Source organism: Fundulus heteroclitus, chromosome 20, assembly GCF_011125445.2.
Source record: "Fundulus heteroclitus isolate FHET01 chromosome 20, MU-UCD_Fhet_4.1, whole genome shotgun sequence".
In the NCBI taxonomy this organism is placed as follows: Eukaryota; Metazoa; Chordata; class Actinopteri; order Cyprinodontiformes; family Fundulidae; genus Fundulus; species Fundulus heteroclitus.
The window spans coordinates 28611734-28631384 of NC_046380.1; the positions used below are offsets into that span (position 1 = coordinate 28611734).

General features: G+C 37.6%; 1 protein-coding gene across 3 annotated transcripts in view; it reads right to left on the reverse strand.

Moving 5' to 3' along the window:
- The window catches only part of cpne5b (copine Vb), a 172922-nt gene that overhangs the window by 45352 nt on the left and 107919 nt on the right, over positions 1 to 19651 (reverse strand). For all 3 annotated transcript variants that reach the window (XM_036151206.1, XM_036151207.1, XM_036151208.1), the window contains 3 exons: positions 17703 to 17766; positions 4383 to 4486; positions 1964 to 2068 (listed from right to left, as the gene is read on the reverse strand). In XM_036151206.1, coding sequence (XP_036007099.1) covers positions 1964 to 2068; positions 4383 to 4486; positions 17703 to 17766 — 273 coding nt within the window. The remainder of the gene's footprint in view (positions 1 to 1963; positions 2069 to 4382; positions 4487 to 17702; positions 17767 to 19651) is intronic.

The window sequence follows — 19651 nt, forward strand, 5'->3', positions numbered from 1 at the left end:
TAGCCTCGCCACATTGGCTATCAGTACATTTTATGAATCATTTTAAAATTATTTCAATAAAATAAATGATACATTTTTAATAATAAATAAAAAATACATTTTTAAAATTTATTAAAATTAAATTTTTAATAAAAAGTGATTTCACTGCACTCACAAATGCTGTGATATTGGGACGGACAACTGTCTGCTGGCCTTTAACAGGCGACATGAGCACATTACTCCCATATTGTCCTACCTGCATTGGCTGCCTGTATGTTTTAGGATTGTTTTTAAGATTTTACTCTTGGATTTTAAATGTTTAAATGCTCAGAAATCTCCTCACTTATCAGAGCATTTACACAAGCATGTTCCCAGCAGAACTCTGAGATCAGGTAACCTGTTGCTTTTAGATGTTCCTTGAAGTCATCTTGAGAGCCGAGGAGACAGAGCTTTCTCTGTTGCAGCACCCAAAACTGTGAAATGATCTTCCACTAACTGTAAGGATGGTCAATAACGTAAATCTCTTTTAAGGAGGCTAGTTTTATTAATGGCTATTGTTTGGGGGCTGCACAGCCCTCCATGTGCTCGCCAGAGGTAGTCTGAGATCCTCAGACCCACTGTGGGACCATATGCTGGTGTGATTGGCCCTGGGTTCCTCCTAACGCAAGACAATGCTAGACATCATGTGTCAGGAGTGTGTCAGCAGTTCCTGTAAGATGAAGGCATTGATGTTATAGACTGGCCCGCCTGTTCCCCAGACCTGAATCCAATTAAGCACATCTGGGACACACAACAGGATCTGCCTGTAGTGTGTTTTGCCACTTTAATTTTGAGTGTGGCTCCAAGTCCAGACCTCCATGGGTTAATACATTTGATTTTCATTCATCACTGTTGTGTGATTCTGTTGTCAGCACATTCAACTATGTAAAGAACAAAGTATTTAATAACAATATTTTTATTCATTCAGATCTAGGATATGTTTAGCATTTAGAGTTTCCTTTATGTATGTATATATATATATGTATATATATATATATATATATATATATATATATATATATATATATATATATATATATATACATACATACATACATACATACATAGCTAGCACATGACTCAAATAGGGGAAGAAATAAACATCACTAATTCTAAAACAAATAAACTAATAAGGCCACGTCTAATAAAGAGCCCTCAAAAAGGCAAAACTAGAGAACTACAAAGTGATCAAAATATAAACAAGATCCAAAACGTTTCAATATTGCGACAGGTCTTCCCTTCTGTGGAAACCGAATAAATGAAATAACGAGCTCCTGAGTAACTTGTCAAGATTACTGTAGATATGTATGTTTTGTCCTAATGACCTATTTAATTCACAGGTTTCCTCTGTGATTATAAAACATTGTGAGATTGTATTTCTGTCAACAGATTCTCTGAAACAACCCTCGATCTATTTTATATATTGCATTTGCTTTTGCCCCACACACACATGCTTTTTGATCCATTGCGGATAACACAGTCTACCTTTCTGAGCTACGAGTGGACACATTAAAGTTATGAAGAGGTCATTGCACACGACTGAAACAAATGTACACTTTTTTTGTTCAAGGAATTCTCTGAATAGAGTGGGATCATATTGAGATCAACAAATCATTAAGGGATGCTTTTGAACTTAGGTTCATATGAATGAATAGACACATAACAGCCTCTATGTGGTAATATGATTATAGAAACATTGAATGTTTAACAGGTACGGACTCCTTTTTGTTTAGGTATTTTTATGTATGAACAGGATGCACTAATCAATCCACATAGCACACTCCTGCAATGAGCTGTAATGACAGTTGATGGACTGAGACAGCAGACGGCATTCATGGTGAATATATTATTATGTATTATTAATCAGGAACAAATACAGGGGAAAGAGCAACAGTGGATAAAGAAACAACAGAGCCTACAGAGTTGGGGGGAGGCTGTGTTGTACCTGTCATAGTCTCCGTTGCAGAGTGCTCTCACTGGGATGGTAAAAGGCTGCCACACTGGATTTAATGTGTTCTTCACCACCTCTGTTTTGTGACAGATAGTAAACCTAGAGGCAGAAGAGAACGGACATAAAAAAGTGTATCTTCAAGAAGAGTGCCAGGGAGAAATGTGATTCTTTGTTGCCTACAGAACCTGGAGGGAATGAAAGAGAGATACACTAAATATGCAAAGAAGGGGGAGGAGTGCATGACTGAAAAAGCAGGAGAGAGATCAGTCAGTCATATCTTGCAGTGACAGGAGAAATGCTTTAAATAGGGTTTTGTTTTCTTCTGGTCCCACATCTCAGACCACAGAGACCAATTTAAAATTCTGTCCTGGCTTTTAAATCCTCTGTGCGGAAAACAAGCATGACAATGACCTGCATGTGGGTTTTTCCCGATATATGAAATGTTTTTCAGAGTAGATACCACCCAAATATCCTTTTCAAAAGTAGCAACATGTATCGAGGTTTTGTGTTTGCCTTACCCAAAGCTCTGGATTAGGCTGTTTTTGCTCGACTAAGTGCCGAGAGCCTTTTAACGCCTGATGGCTTATTTAACCACAAAACCCTCTAATTTGCACCTTTGTCTGGCACCGATAGAAGATACTTGTAGTATGACTAAAGAATCCATTCCCACCCTGGTAAATTTGCTGGAAAAGGGACAACAGAAAGCCTGCAGACATCTTTAGCCAGATTCAGCTGACGTTTGCTACAAACAAGAAGCCCTACGATCAACCAGGGAGTACTCTGAGCGCAGTTCTCCTCCTGCGAGGAGATTGGAGAATGTTAAGCATCTCTTAGTAAATTGCCTCTGCAAATGACTGCTTTCTCCCGCATTAAGTTAGAATGCAAGATGCTGAGTTTTTGTTATCCCCCTCTTTCCATACATTTTTACATTAATGGCCGTTATTTGGTGTTAGCAGTGCTGGAGTCATTTATAAGTTACATCATGGGAATTTCATCCGTGGTGTGAAAAGGATACACGGCTCTTTTTACAGCCTCCTACAACGTGCATGCCTCAGTAACCACTGTAATTTCCCTCTCAAATTGAGCAAGAAGGCAACCCACAGTTTAGCTCATTAAATCTTTTCTGCCCCACTTTTATAAATTTTTTTCTACAAGAAATTTAAATTACAAATTTACTTTAAAAAAAGGCTTGTTGTGAGGAAAAAAACTGATGGATTTTGGAACAAAGTAACCCTTTGCAAACACATTCATACCGCATGAACTTTCTTAACACTTTGAGATGGACCAACTCAAAGTTACAAATACAATCTGAAACGTCAACACTTTGTATGAACACAATTACAGCGACATGTCTTTTTCAGATACATCTCTACCAGTTTTCAACATCTAGCAACCAAAGGTTTTTGCTTATTCTTCATTAAAAAAAGCTCAAGCTCAGTCAGAATGAATGGATAGCATCCATGAACATCATTGTTCAAGGCAAGTCGTTCTAACACGAGTATGTTTTATTTTAAACTATTTCATTGTAGCTATTGCTTTATGTAGATGCTGTTGTCTTCTTTAGTGTTTACACATCCACCTCGGTCTCAAATCTTTTGCAGCCCCAGGTTTTCCTCAAGGACTTCCCTGTATTAAACTAATAGTTGTAGTCAACTGAGCTGCTTATCTTTGCAGCTTCTCCTTCTTGGTTGCCTGTCTGATTGATGTCCAGTCCTAATGTCAGTTCAAGTCTGCAGCTGTGCAATATTCTTTCCATTCTGAAATTATGAATTAAACAGTGCTTTGTGAAATGCACAAAGCTTGGGTCATATTTTTATGATAAAAGTCTGGTTTAACAGGGATTGACTGTTTTTATTTAGTGCCGTTAAGGTAAAGGGGGCTGAACACGTGCATCCAATTCAGATTTATTTGAGCATTGTTATTAAAAACATATTTCATTTTTCTTTCACCTCACAATTATTCACACCTTTGTGTTTGACCAACATATAAATATTGTTGTAACATGATAAAAAATTGAATCTGTTCAAGGGGTGTGGTTAATCATTGAAGGCACTGTAAAAAAGATAAAACTTTAAAGCTTTCGAATAGCATTTCAACACTACAACAGGCAAATATATGAGTTGTTTTTATGAAACAAGCGGTCAGGCTTTGCTGCTTTATCAGGAGGAAATTATGGCACTCAGGCTCACAAAGAGCCGTTGAGCATCATTGAAGGTAAGGCAAGGTTAGAGGTGAATTCCTTTGAAACACATTTGCTTTGAAATCTAAAATGGACTTTAGGTGGAGGACAAAATCTGTACCTTAAGATTTCCATGGTGTTGTGTATGAAACACAGCCTTACACAATGTCTAATGGTTGAAAAATAATCTCATGCCAAACATTCTGGCAAAGAAGAAAATCCAGATGAACTTACGTTCCATCCTCGTTGCTTCTGTAGAAAACCATGAAAGGATCAGATTTGCCAAAAAAGTCCTTTTTGTCCAGCTTGTTGGCACAGAACTGCATTGTGGCACTGTCCTGCAGAAAAGCATAGAAATCAGTGACAGCAGATCTCTTTAAGGTGCTATTTACACTGACCTAATCCATCTCTGATTCTAAATATCACAAGACGGGCATCATTAATTTTAATTCTATAAGTTCTCGACAATTGTACATTCCCAAAAAGAAAAAAAAAACAGATTTGTATTTTGATGGAATATACATTAAGCAACAACATTGTTTTAGGCTAACTTCCGACTTTGCATTCTCATAACTTAAAATGCAAAACAGGTAAGGCAAGGCAAGTTTATTTATAAAGCACTTTTCAGTAACAAGACGATTCAAAGTGCTGGTGGAAGATAAAAGCACTTTAAGAGCTTCAGCTCTACCTGAGGTTTCTGTTCAAGCATTGACATGTGACCCCTGGATAATGAAGTAAGGTTTCCTGTGCTACCGGGCATTTAGAATCCCACCTAGTGTTCGGGGATTTTGACATTTTATTTAGTATCTTCATAATGGGAGAAGTTATTTACTTCTGAAATGTTTTCTTTTGTGTGAAGTTAGGACAATCTTTTCCTCTTTTATTTGTAAGTGGCCACTTGCGGATGTAACTGACTGATTCGTGGGAGGAAATTTAAAAATGGTTAGGCTGTTCAGAAGATCTTCTGAAACCTGATCAGCAACAGACTTGCAAACGCAAAGAGAGACCAACAAACACAGCAGGTGCCGATTTCAGGAGATTTTAATGAAATCTGTCACAATCTCACAATAGAGTAAACCTTTTTTTAGAAAAAGTTTCTCTGTCAAGAGTTCGTCTGCGTATTGTAATTGTCACCAGCTTTTAAGCCTTTTGCTCTGTAGACTACAGGCTCTCAGCCAGGAAACCACTCTACCATTATCTACAAACACGACCTAATGATCCAGCAGTTATGTGTTTGTGTGTACCTAAATGTTATGAAGGCATTCTAAATTTCATATCGGGCAACTGCATCCATGGACTAACGGTCTTGCCAACATTAGTCTAATTCTATCATGAGTAATAGTCATCATGCTAACCCTTTGTGATACCTGTCATAACCATTGGGAACGCATCAGATGCTTCCAGTGGAACCCAGAGAAACAAACACAAAGCACAGAGCATTTTCGCTTTCAGGGCTAAGTTTTTTTTCTTGCACCCTAGCTTTTCATTTCAGTAGTAATTTATAATTATATTGTTTTAGAGTTTCCAGAAAGAAGGAATTGTAATGTCAGTTTTCATGGTTTTAAAAATGATCAATGCTTTTTAAAATGATTTTAAAAAATCTAATTTGGCTAAAACTGGAATCAATGCATCAGAATTTACAAAATCAGTTATTGGGAATCTTCCACACAATTTCTAGAAACCATTGCAGCACTTATGCTGTCGGCATTAATGAGCCTGATGGTGAATTTTTATCCAAAAGGTCTTCAAATGAAATGCTGCATCTTTGTGATCTCTAAGTACAAATGACTTGCTTGTCACTGAATCTAATCGCACTTGTTTGCCTCAACCCCTCCCAGCTTGTTTGGCACACCCTGTGCGATGGCGTCTGACTTGTCTCTGGCTTTAAAGCAGCCGCCACTAATCTTTGAAACACATTAACTTTATTAACAGGCATTCAGATGTATCACCATAGATTTCTGTTCATGGGTTTGAAATATTTCGGTAAGTCCCTCAAGTACGGCTTTGTGTCATGGGGCAAATCCGCAGGGCAATGTCCAACTGGGTAGGTGACAGTGAGCATTCCTACATGCACATATTGCACCTCGATTATTATTTTAGAGCCCGTGTGCATTTTGCTACCGTGTCTGCTGTGTGTCTTTATCTGACACAAGCAGACACCGAGCAGCGCACTCTCCTGAACACATCACATCCACTCAGCTCCAGCAGAAATAAGGGACCTATATCTGCATTCATGCCCTCACCCCGAGGACACGTGCACACTACATGACTGGCTTTTGACACAGCCCGCCTACGCATACTTCACTCTGGCTTGCCGTCTAATTCTTTAAAAAGAAATCTCCTTTAATCCATTGGGAGGCTGTGGGCTGCCTTACTGCTCACCGATGGATGTAAAAGCATATTCATATTTTTTTCACCTATATGTGTGAAAGTATTGAAATATTTGCTGTTACGACTGTTTGGATTTAATAAAAAGCTTGCACAACATAAAATAAACTGCTGATTCAAATGCCTGTCAGCTCATTAAGTATAAGCATTGGCTTGGTAAACCTTAGAGAACATTACAAGAAGTTCTCCTCCAAGAGGTCACTGTTACCTGTAAGTTGTACAGGAAAATCTACAAGCAATGTTGTTTCTTCCCATTCACAAGTTGATGCCTTTGTTGACGCTGTCATTTTCTCGTTACATTTTGCATTAGACAATGTAGCCCCATTGAAAAAGAAGGTGAATATTCACAGGAAGTTGGCTCCCTGGTTTAATTTAGAGCAGTATAGTTTGAAGCACAATGTTAGGAAATTAGACAGAAAATGGTGCTCTACACATCTAGAGCAATCCTACCTAATCTGGAAAAACTGTCTCGTTTTGTATGAAAAGACCCTTTGAAGAGGTAGAGCTTCATATTTTCATCATTAATAGAGGAGAATAAAAACAATCCTAGGTTTCTCTTTAGTACAGTTGTCAAACTTACGCAGAGTGATAGCTTTGTTGATCCATCCATTCCTTCAGCTTTCAGCAGTAATGACTTTATGGGATTATTCATTAATAAAATTGATTCTATTAAAAATAAAATCATTGGCATCTTCCCAAACATGATTAACACATCCTCAGTAAGTGAGGCATTGTTAGAGGAATATGTAGAACCTGATTGGTGTTTGGACTGTTTAGTTCAAATACCTCTATGCAGTTGAGCTTTCTGAGTTATGTAAAAGTGTTGCTTCAACTAAACCTTCAAATTGTATGTTAGATCCAATCCCAACCAAGTTATTCAAGGAAGTATTCCCCTTGATTAATGCCCCCATTTGAGACATGATTAATCTATCCTTTGTAAATGTATATATACCACAGGCTGTTGAAATAGCTGTTATTAAACCTTGACTTAGGAAATCCTCTCTTGATCAAGATTACTTAATAAATTACAGACCTATATCTACTCTTTTTTTCTTATGTAGAATTATTTCTAAAGTAGTTGCTAATCAGGTTTGTAAACATTTACAAAGTAATGAGTTGCAGTCAGGCTTCAGAGCTCATCATAGCACAAAAGCAGCTCACTAATGATATTCTCATGGCCTCAGATAATGGACTTGTATCAGTACTTGTCCTGTTAGATCTCAGTGCTGCATTTGATACAGTTGATCACAATATTCTAAAAGAAAGACTTGAACACACTGTAGGGATTAAGGAAAAAGCATTGGGTTGGTTTAAATCTTATCTAACAGACAGTTCGTTAATAATAAATCTTCAAACTCTAGGGTTACTTATGGAGTACCACAAGGTTCAGTCCTTGGCCAATTCTCTTTACTAATATATATATATATATATATATATATATATATATATATATATATATATATATATATATATATATATATATATATATATATATATAAAGGAAACTCTAAATGCTAAACATATATGCTCCGGATTGGTAAAACTATCAGACAGCATGGGATTCATTCCCACTGATGACATTATATATTTATCCATAAATCCTGATGGGTCCAATCAATTACTTCGACTGCAGTCATGTCTTGATGACATCAAAACCTGTATGACCTGAAATTCTGACAAGACAGAAGTTATAATCTTTTAACCAGAGTCCTGAAAAAAGAAACTTCTTAATTAATCACTTAATGTGGATGGCATTAAATAGGCCTCCGGTAATAAAGTAAAATTCCTTCATGTTATTTCTGATCAGGACATGTCATTTAAATCCCATATTTTACCAGGTTTCCAGGGTTTCCTTATTTCACCTCAGGAAAATTGTCAAAATTAGAAATATGCTGTCCGGGAATAAGCTGAAAAACTAGTCCATGCATTTGTTACTTCAAGGCTATTGTAATTCTTTACTATCAGGAAGTCCACAAAATGCAGTTCAAAGTATTCAACTGATCCAAAATGCTGCAGCAAGAGATCTGATGAAAGTCAACAAGATGGATCATATTTCTCCAATTTTAGCTTCCCTTCATTGGAACATACCCCGTATGTTCCTAACAGAGCACTTCGCTCTCAGACTGCAGGTCTGCTGGTGGTTCCTAGAGTCTCTAAAAGTAGAATGGGAGGCAGATCCTTTAATTATCAGGCTCCTCTCCTGTGGAACCAACTCCCAGTTTTGGTCTGTGAGGCAGATACCCTGTATATTTTTAAGAGTAATCTTAAAACTTTCCTTTTTGACAAAGCTTCTAGTTTGGCTTAGAGTGGCTTAGGTTAACCTGAGTTATCGCTGTAGTTATGCTGCTATAAGCGTAGGCCGCTGGAGGACATCAGGGTCTATTTTTCTCACTCTGCTGAGTTCTACTTTTCTTCAGCTTGCATTGTTTGATGTTATTTCAACTTTTAACTTTATGTTCTCTCTGTTTTTTTTTTCTCTTCATAGTAGCTGTGACACCATTCAGGGGGGCAGATCATCTGCCATTACCCTATAACATAGAAAGGATTCCTGGAAAAATGTGTGCCTCTGTGCTTTGTTGTGTCTCTTTTTTGTGTCTCTGCTCTGTCTTCTCTAACTCCCAGTTGGTCGTGTCAGATGACCGTTCATACTGAGCCTGGTTCTGCTGAAGGTTTTCTTCTCTGTTAAAGAAGAGTTTTCTCTCCACTCTCGCTTCATGCATGTTCAGTATGAGGGATTGTTGCAAAGCCATCAACAATGCAGACAACTCTTCCTGTGGCTCTACGCTTCTTCAGGAGGAGTGAATACTGCTTGTCAAGACTTGAAGCAATGTTCTGGGTTTCCTTAGATAGGAAAGTTTTTGACCAATCTGTCTGTATGATTTGATTAATTTTAACTTTGTAAAGTGTTGCAAATTGGCACTATATAAATAAAATTTGATTTAATTAAATAGCATAGAAGATGTTGTAGATTGACTGGAAATTAAGACACTTAATATCTTTGAACGTCTTTGAATTGGTAATGATGAGGAGACTGGAGACATGTTTTTTCTTAGTTTTACCTTTCACCTGTATGTCATATTCTGATGATTTTATTAATTCTCATAGAACCATTAAACCAATATCAAAACACTGCTAGAAACATTGAAGAAATAGTTATAAAATTAACAAAAACAATCATGGTAGATTCTGTGAAAAAACAAACAAACATCTGTATACATTTCTTTCTCTATTTTTGGTTTGTCCAACCATCTTCCATTATGAATCAATAAAATTCATAATTATGTGTTGTACAGTTTAGAGATTTCGGCAAAGTGCCAAAAAGCCAACACAGCAACTGCAAATTTCAGCATTACTGGCATTCCATCGCATGTTTTTGAACATGATGCAAGCCTTGTTGATGGCTTTGGAAATGAGCACCTCTACCATTTTAGGAATTGTGTGGAAGGCACAGGACAAAGAGCACACATGTAGAGCCGACACTGTATAGTTATGCAACAAAGCCAGGGTCACAAGAGGGGAGCAGTGGTCTGTATCACAAAGCTTGCAAATGACATCCTATACATTTATTTTCAGAAGAACACTTCATAAGAGGGGCCATAATTTGGCATTTGTGCTCAGCTGCATTCACATTTAGAGGCACTGAAGAATATGATATTTAAATATCTGTGTTTAAAGACACACTCAACTGGACAAAGACAGATAAAACTCACTTATGTTAGATGTAAATGAATGTAGTATAGATCTCATTACCAATGTTCTAACCAGCTTTTACTGGCTTCCTCGGTGGGAATTAATTACACTTTCAGTGACTTTCCGAACAAGCTGGTCACACATTCGGGTTGTTCAACAGTGAAAGTTTCTCTGTGTTGCTGCTCTGAGTGAGGACTCACAAGACAATCTCCACAGAGCTGATGGGGACATAAAAGCATTTATGGTGATAGAATGCATTCGGGGTATTAAATATGCATCTGCTTCAGGCTCATTAATGTTCTGCAGCACGTACACAGACCCTTGCAAAGCTCTGTGATCAACTGCCATTTGCTAATATGGAGAGAATCAGTGTATCAATATTTAAAGAGGGGGGCAGGCAAGGTAGAGACACATTTAACCCCCCGGTGATGAATGAAAGATTGTTTGTGACAAGAGAAAAGATCTGTTTGAGTGTGAGAATGTGTGTCACCGTTCTGGAGGTAAAGCTAAACTAATTAGGAAAGAGATATAGGGAGAAGACAGAATTAGTGTCGGCCTATGTTGTGTGACTCCTGGGATTAAACACAGAAAAAAAGATAAATGGCAAATACAAGACAGGGAAAGAAAGAATAATGAATCAGTTAAAAGCTAAATTGATAAAGCAGGGAGGAGATACGGTGGAGAGAAAATAATGAAGGTGGACTTAACGGGATAGACAGTGATGAATGATATCCTGCTGATTGTATGGTTTTTCTTCATGCTGCGTACGCCTGAGTGCTCAGCCAGAATAATGAGAACAAACATTTCGGCTGGCTCTGAAATGCATGTTAAATATGCAGGTTGTACTTACGTGATTTCTGCATTGAGGTGGTTCTTTGCTAGCATTAGTTTACTTATGTCTCGTTGAGGATTTATTGCGATGAGAAATCATTATCTGATTTATTTGCAAAACAAGACTGTATATTAGTGAAACAGAGCAACTGCTGCCAAAGTCATTGTAGTTTCCTTTCTCTAATTGCTGTGCGACCAGCTTCACTACATTTTCTTTTTTTTCTATTTGATATTTTTCTACATTTTACTTACTACCTTTTACTTGAAAACCTACTCAATTCTGAGTTTTAAATTCGCAAACTGTGAAATTAACTTTGAAAGCACCAAAAAGGACAACAGGTACAATGGAAATAGAGAAAAGGAGGCAAAGAAAGCAGGGTGTGGCATTTGACACATGCAGACAACAGTTCTGTTTAAGATGGAAACATCCTTCTCCTCTGGTTTAGAAGTGGCTAAACACCATGAATGCAACAGTTGTAGCCCATGCCCTGTATACATCCCTGGGTTAAGGCTCTTGGAGCACTGACCTGGGCTGTAGTCCATGTCTTGGTAATTTCCAAAAACCTTCTGAACTGGGGTTATCCCTGTTGCTTGTGAACCCTTTCAACCACACCTTTACCTTCCACACAACGTCCCAACAGTGTGCTTAGAAACACCAATCTGTGAAGAGCTAGCTTCCCAAGCAGTGGCCTTTTGTGGCTTACCTACAACTGTCAAGGGGTTCTCAATGTTGTGTTGGCATAATAAATCATTTCTGTATTAAAATATATTTCATTGGTTGTATTTAATATTCCGATTTCTGAGAAACAGAATTTTTGGTTTTATTGGCTTGAAGGCATGATCAAAATCCGCAGATTTAATATACCACTCTGTGTGGTGAATCTATATAATATGAGTTTCACCTTTTGAATTCAATTGCTGTAAATAAAGTTTTTGATGATATTCTAATTTATTCAGATGCACCTGTATAATGCAATTTTAAATGAATGTCATCAAGGATGTAAAATGATTATCCAGAGGAAATTGTGTTATGAGCACCTTAGAGCACCTTCACACCTTGCTATAATATCAGAATGAAACTTCCAATAAAAAAATCTACAGCAGTTTAAAATGAATTCATTAAACTTGAGTGTTAATGTGAGGCTTGTGTTTATCATGAATGTCAGAAAGTGTTTATAGTTTCAAAAACTCATAAACTAAGTATTTGGTTTGGCTTTTATAGGGTTAAAAACTTCAAATTAATCTAATTTGCATAGGCATCTATTTTGTTATTCACAATCCAAAACGTCTTAATAGCTTTCATGATGACTTAGAGAAATGTTCAGAAAAGCTGAAATTAATTCTTTTATTGCACGGCTCATAAACCTGATCAAATGGGAGAACAATCTTTGTCTCACTGCCACCTCTGTTCCTTCCATTTTTGTTGGATTTATGCCATATGGTGGACATTCATCACTGTCATTCTACTTTGGAAATATGGCGATTCAAAATGATCACAGACATTTTATTTCAAACTAATTTTGCTTTTTCAATATACAGATCTGTAATGAAGGATTGCCTCAAAATTAGAAAGTGCGACAGTCAGAGAGTGAAGGGGCTGTAAACAACTAACATCTGGTGTTATTTATTCTGAATTTGTCTTCCCAGTCTCTTGCTAATGTATTTTTTATTATTAGTATTATTTGCCTAAACTGAAACTCAATAGTTTTTGAGTTGTGGAACCCTTACAATATGTAACTTGAAGCAGTGTTGAAATGACTGATCACAGTATCAAATTGTTGAGAAATTTAATCCCACGTTCATGGAGGTTTTCAGACACTTCTTTCTGTACATCTATATTAAGGTCCTGCCAAAGCACATTCAGACCGTCTAATGTCTGATCTTTGACAAGTCCATTGCAACAACTCAGCTCTTGTCTTTTTTATCCATTTAATTATGATCTGGCTTTAACCATGCCATTAAATAAGATGTCCAGATCAGGTACTTTGCCTTGCACTTCCCCACTGGACTGGGCTTCCAGCAGAAACGAGGCACACAAACCTCTGAATTGTACAAATTCTCTGCTTTGCTGGTCGCTGAAAGAAAGGAGGATTTGTCATTTTCAGATGGAGGAAGGTAGAGATTTAATAAAATAATATAATAGCTTATGATTAGCCATGATTCTTTCTGATTGCTCGTGCATAGTTATCCTTCACAGAGCACTAACAAGGGTTTTGCCAGCAGGTTATTTCTGCTCAGTCAGAGTTGGTAGTGGAGTAAGTTTGTCTCTGGTCTTTGAAGGAACCAATTTAGCTTTCAACAACCAAAGCACCAAATTAGAGCCACATCCTTCTGTCCCTATAAATATCTCATTCGGTACATTTGTGCCTTCCTCTGTTTTATTCTAAGGTTTGTTTTGTGTAGGATTACAGTGCATGGCAACAGTTTAACTTTTCAAACAATATTCTTTTTCTCAGAAAGCCCTAAAAGCACTAACTTAATTGACTGATGATGTTTCAAGCAATGTTTTGTGAACACTTACCCTTTACAGTCAGCTGATCTCACAACATTTTGATTGGTTGCCACTTGAGCGGCTAAAACCCCCGATGGACACACTGGCAGTGTTTTGTCCTCTACAGTAGTGTTTCCTAACCCTGGTCCTCAGGGGCCCATGCCCTGCATGTTTTAGACGTTTCCCTGTACCAGGGTCCTGTCATTGATCATCCATCCAGGTGTGCGGCAGCAAAGAGACACCTAAAAAATGGTCCCTGAGGACAAGGGTTGGGAACTACTGCTCTACAGCAAGTTTCAAACTGATAGTACAAGGCTGAAGCCTCAAGTATTTGAATATTAAATAAAAATTGTGAAGAACGCTCATTTCATTGATGCACAAAATAAAACTGAATAACACACTTCATTCTGCACCCCCTCAGCCACCCAGGGATCCTAATTGTGCATTTCAGCTTGGTCTTCAACACCATCAACCCAGACATTCTCCACCGGAAGCTCACATTGTCAGCATCTATCTGTTATTAGATCACCTTCTTCACTAACTGGCAGTGAGGCTGGGGAGCATCTTCTCTAGCTCAAAAAATGATCAGCACCGGCGCCCGCCAGAGGTGTGTTCTCTCCTCACTCTTCTTCTAACCAGTGCAAATAGTGCTACAAATATTTGCAAACACCAGCTGCAACAGAGACAGTTTTTTCCCCCACTGTCACTCTGATGAACATAATGAACACCTTACAGCCTGAGCAGTCAGTTACACTGCTGTGAAACTAATAAAAGGCATAGTTACACTATCACAACCTCCCTTTTTCTCTTTCCAAATGGGTGAGCATACATATACATGTGCATACTACTCCTTTTAGTCTTAGATTTATTTCCTCTAAAGTTTAGATATTTATACTGTATGTACACTGCGGATGAGAGCTATGTCAATAAGCAGAACCCGATTTCCGAAGCCCCGGTATCCCACGATGCAGTGCGGTTGTTACGTTACCCTTTCAAGCCTCATTAAGCAGCAAAATGAGAATACTGTACTTGCATCAAAGACATCTGAATAAATTTTAAATCAGAGACAGCAGAAAATGGCTTATCTATTGAAATTAGGCACTAGGAGAATGACATCTGGTTAAAACGGAACAGTTTGGTTGCATTTGTACGATTAACTTACATGACAATGGCAAATATTTTTTCTTACAATCGTACAGTTTGAAAACAGGTTCCAGAGCGTGATGGTTTTAAAAAGGTCTCGGTTTCTGTTGTTGTGTAAAAAAAGAAGCACTTTTTCTTCCAGGGAACTGGCTCATGCATAGCATGACAGATCGGCAGAAATGAATGCACAGGCACAACATTATGGCTGCCTACAATTGTAAAAACCACAAAGAAGAGAAAAAAGGCAGATAGGAAAGTACAGTTTTGGTTGCTGACTCTTCTTAATAGAAAACATGGATGGGAATATGGCATATAGTTAAAAGTTACCTTAAGAAACAGAGTAATCTCATTGTCTGTCCATAGGAAAACTTTATTGTCTGCCATCTCGAAGGTTTATTAGTTGTGGCGGCGTTTAGGCAGTACGCATGTGCACTGCTCTCAAGTGTCACGCATTGATCATGAGACACAAGCACTTTGCTGAATGGGCGTAGAGATCTATTCACTGCACTGTTCGTTCAGAGCTCCATCTAGGCACTGCCTTCTATTTCTGACTTTTGTTACAGCTTGGTTGGCATCTGTGGCTCATATCACTGTTAACATCAGCAGAGTAAAGCCGATCCCTCCCCACCGGGCAAGCACACTACCATCACTGCCAGCATTGCACGCCGATAAAGCCCTACAACCCCGCGGGAACATTACCCATCTCACTCTTATGAACTTATCATACTACTTGCAGCATGCTGAGTTTCAAAGAACATAGTACCACTAGTGGCACAGCATGGGTATTACATCGTTTTCATGTTTCTATTGTGCTGTGTAAATTGATATTGTAATTTGAATGTTATGTAAATATTTTAACAGAAATGGAACAAAAGTCTCATTTTTGAGTGGATGCTAGTCATGTAAACAGGGTCTTATTTTGTTTTCCAAGAAATAAAGTAGGTTCATGTGTAAATGAGTACAACATTATTGATAAGTCAACCAAATGAAAACAATGCAATATTAAAACAACTAAGAGAACAGGAGAGAATTTAACAAACGTGAATAAGCTGCCAAGGGCCAGTTCGCAAATTCAAACAGAATCAGTATTCCAACTGGTATGCAGTGGATGCTTTTTTTGATTCTTTCTTTTAAAATAATTAATATTATGAATGAATGAGAAGTAGTTCATGTTTAAACTGTGAATTTATTTCAGAGTGCTTCAGGAAATGAAGTTTGAACATTACTTCAGTTTTACTGTGTGAAACAGAATCGAGAACTACTTGTCAAACTTGAACTTGCCCAACACTGCTATGCACCTTATTTATATTCCTTACATGCAATCTTAAATGTCAGAAACGTTTTCAGCCCTTCAGCCTAGAGTAGCTCAGTTTGTATGTTCCAAATAAGAAGGAGAAAGTTGTAAGAGAGAAAATAAGGCATCCATGAGTGTATTAATTTATCATTCAGCTGTGTTTAAGTGTGTATGGGCCACAGCCACGAACACTCATTCAGCTGACCATACTGTAACCACAGAGACACAATTAACACCAGCAGCCAGCAGGGGACAAGGTCACACAGTTCTTCATAATTAACCTACGCTATGCCTTCAACTAAAATTAAACAGGCATTTTTTGTGTCCAAGAGAAGGTTAACATTGGCTTTAAATGGTCCTGTGCTGATTCATTGTCATGTTACTGTATCTATTCAGCCTGTCCGTTCTACCCTTTCTAATACACTCATGCCCCTTTTGTCTCAGCTTTCTCTTCTATTTCCTCTACATTTTAAATTCTGCTTTGTGTTCCATTTAATTGACATGAATTTGCTCTCTATCCTACCCTGATCTTGTGTGAGAGGAGCTCTAGTGTAGCATTCAAAGGTGCACACCTGAGAAAACTACACACATGTCGGGGGGTGGGGGGGCATACAGCACTTAACCTCATGTTTCTGCACCATTTTATTACACAGCAGGTCTCTTCTAGGAGAGAGGAAAAGCTATGGTTTCTCTTATGTAGGTGTAGGTTTGTGCTACTGTCTGTGTCTTAATGTGAGGAAATATGTTTAACATGGAAAAAAATAAAAGAATAAAAACTAAAATGTCTAGAATAACAGATTTGTCGAGAAGTTAGAAGAGTTACATGTGTGTATTATTTTTCTGTTTTTGTTTATTGTTGGTTTTTGCTTGCTTTGCTGTGGATTTCCATACTTTAAAAAAAAATTATCCAAAAGTCAAAGGCCTTCACTAACTCAATTATTGGATATATTAAGCAAATCAAAAGCATTAACATGTGTGCAATTTGTCAGATATAAACCAGTGTTTTTGGAAATTATGTGATTTAATGTAATGTAATCTTAATACCTGGCATTTAGTTCCTAAATGAATAAGGAAATGTACCCATCCTGATATCATTTGGTAACACCTTGGTATTACATCAGAGTACCCAGAAGCAGGCTGGCTTAAACATTTCCTCTATTACCTTTTATTGGATCAGTTTGCATGTGAACATTACAACATGGTGATTAAATAAAAATTTTAGTTAAGAAAATGACATGTCTGATTATGGATTGATAGACAATATAACTGCAGTACAAACATTAAAGCAAAACAGGAATATATTGTCTTTGTGTTGAATTTGCAAATTTTGTATGCGTTTTTCTGGCTTCTCCATCTTCCTCCCACGGCCAAAAGACAAGTTAGTTTGGCAGGTTTCCGTAACTTGCTGCACTCTTGACCAAAGTTAGGTGTGTAAAAAGTGAATTGAATTATATTTTAATGAAAATATATTTTCAAAGATGATTATTTGGATTTTTCCTACATAAATTCATCTCTCTTTGAAATTAATTAATGGGATTTACCTGCATGGCATTTTAAATCTCTCTATGGCAGATTGATTTTCCTTTTTTCAAAGTGGCTAGGCAATCGTTGGTTGGCATTTCTCTCATCCTGTTAAGCTCAAGACTTCTAAACCAGGCTTTGGAAACTAATATTTGCTTGCTAACATATATTTGGGAGATTATCACAGTTTACTCACTCGACAGTTGCTGAGCTCTTCTGCACTCAGGATGATTGCGCCACATTTCTTCCCGGGGATCCCTCTGTGGAGAAAAGATGGAAAGCGTTGATGGAAAGACACAGACAGCGGCCTGTGAACCAAGGCTGATGTATGTATGTGAGAGAGAGAGAGTGAGAGAGAGAGAGAGCGCTCTAACAGGGTGCTTAATGAGACAATACTCGAAATACTACTACAAAGCTTTGAAAACAGCAAATGCTCGACCGTGTACCATGTATCTCCTTAGAAAGGAACTGGATAGGTGACGCTTACAGCAACAAAACGCAACAACCCATTTTGTTTGCCAAAACAGAAACTGCAAGGAAGCTGAAACGTCCACTAGTTAGATCTCCATGACAGCTGCATGTATAAAAGAGTGATGGTTTTGACGCTTTGGGTTTTTAACTCAACAGGCTAAGGTCAGGGGCCTGAATAGAGTGTTTTCCAGCTGTGTGAGAAATTGTTTTTAGCTCCTCTATCAGGTTTGAGTGTTTTTGAGCAGAAGATGGAGACCTTTGATTCACACACTGAAAGACTCCAATCGATCCTCAGGAGGGGGAAAAAAAAAACGACCTGTTCACACAAGTGACGGATGCATGAAACTGTTTCTGTTTTGTTTGTTTTTTCACCTAAAGTTTCACACCCACCATCTCAGACTCTTGGCACCCTGTCAGCCACAGATTCAAAACACTCTATGCCTTTCTCCACAAATTTATTGCCTCACCCTGCATGTAACCCTATCCAGTTTTGTTCGCGAAGAAATCCTTTATTTAATACCTTGATTCAACACATCAGTGGTGGTGGTGGGCCGTGTATATCGCTAGCAATTAAACACTTAAGTATTAAGCCTTGTCGGACTAGGCTTCCAAACAAAATTGCATTTTATGGGAAATAAATGTCAGGAAAATACTCGCATGGAAAGCCTTTGAAATTCATCTGGAGCTGGAAAAGGTACAAATGATGTTAGGACTAAAGAATCAGATCTTATTTCCAAGTGATGTCTGTGCAGTCACTTGAGTTGATCTTGGTCTCAGTTAGCAGTACCAAGGTATACCAAAGTTTTAAAAAAGTCCTGATTTAACAGCTGCTAAAACTTTCTGTCACACTGTGCCATGCATTTAAATTTGCTTTATTGAGATACCAGAGAACTTTGTATTGTAAAGTGAGTTTGTATTGACTTTACAAACCAAAACGTATTGACGCGTTGTCCCTCCCCCACCTAGTGCTGCATGTGTTTCACTTTGCTCTCAGTTACAAGACAGACAAATTCACCTATTTGAACATATTTTCAGTTTTACAAAGATTTCTGTGTGTAGATGGACAAAGCTGATCATGACTCAGGGGCACTGATTGCATGCCCCTTGTATTTTTAGTAAAATGTTTTAAAATTATTTCTTCAACTTCACAATTGCTATCTAATGTTTCTTTGTCATTTACATGCAACTTTGCTGTTGTAGTATGAAAAATGTGACAAAGTACAAGATGCATAAATACTTTTGCAGGACATTGTCTAATAATTGGATGGTAATTAAAAACAACCCATCACCTGCCCTTCCTGCTTGTTATTACCAAATGAAGGAATATTTTAACTTGTTTTTAAGGAAATATAAGAAAATGGAAATAAATGTGTCCAAGACGGTCTCATTTGTATTTTGCACTCTAAATTATATTGATATTCATTTGGTAGAAAAACAAATTAGAATCCTTGTGAGGGTGGCACAAAATACACAACTTCATATTTGAAATAGTAATCTAGCAAATGCACCGTTGAAAAATTGAAAAGCTCTTTTTGAATTAACCTAGAGCAGCAGAAAATAAAGGATTTGTTTATTTATTTGCTTTATTAGGATTAATATAGAGCTTCAAAGACCTACATGCAACACCCCAACCCTCTCGGAACATCCAATATGGAAAACAGGTAGGTGGTGTAT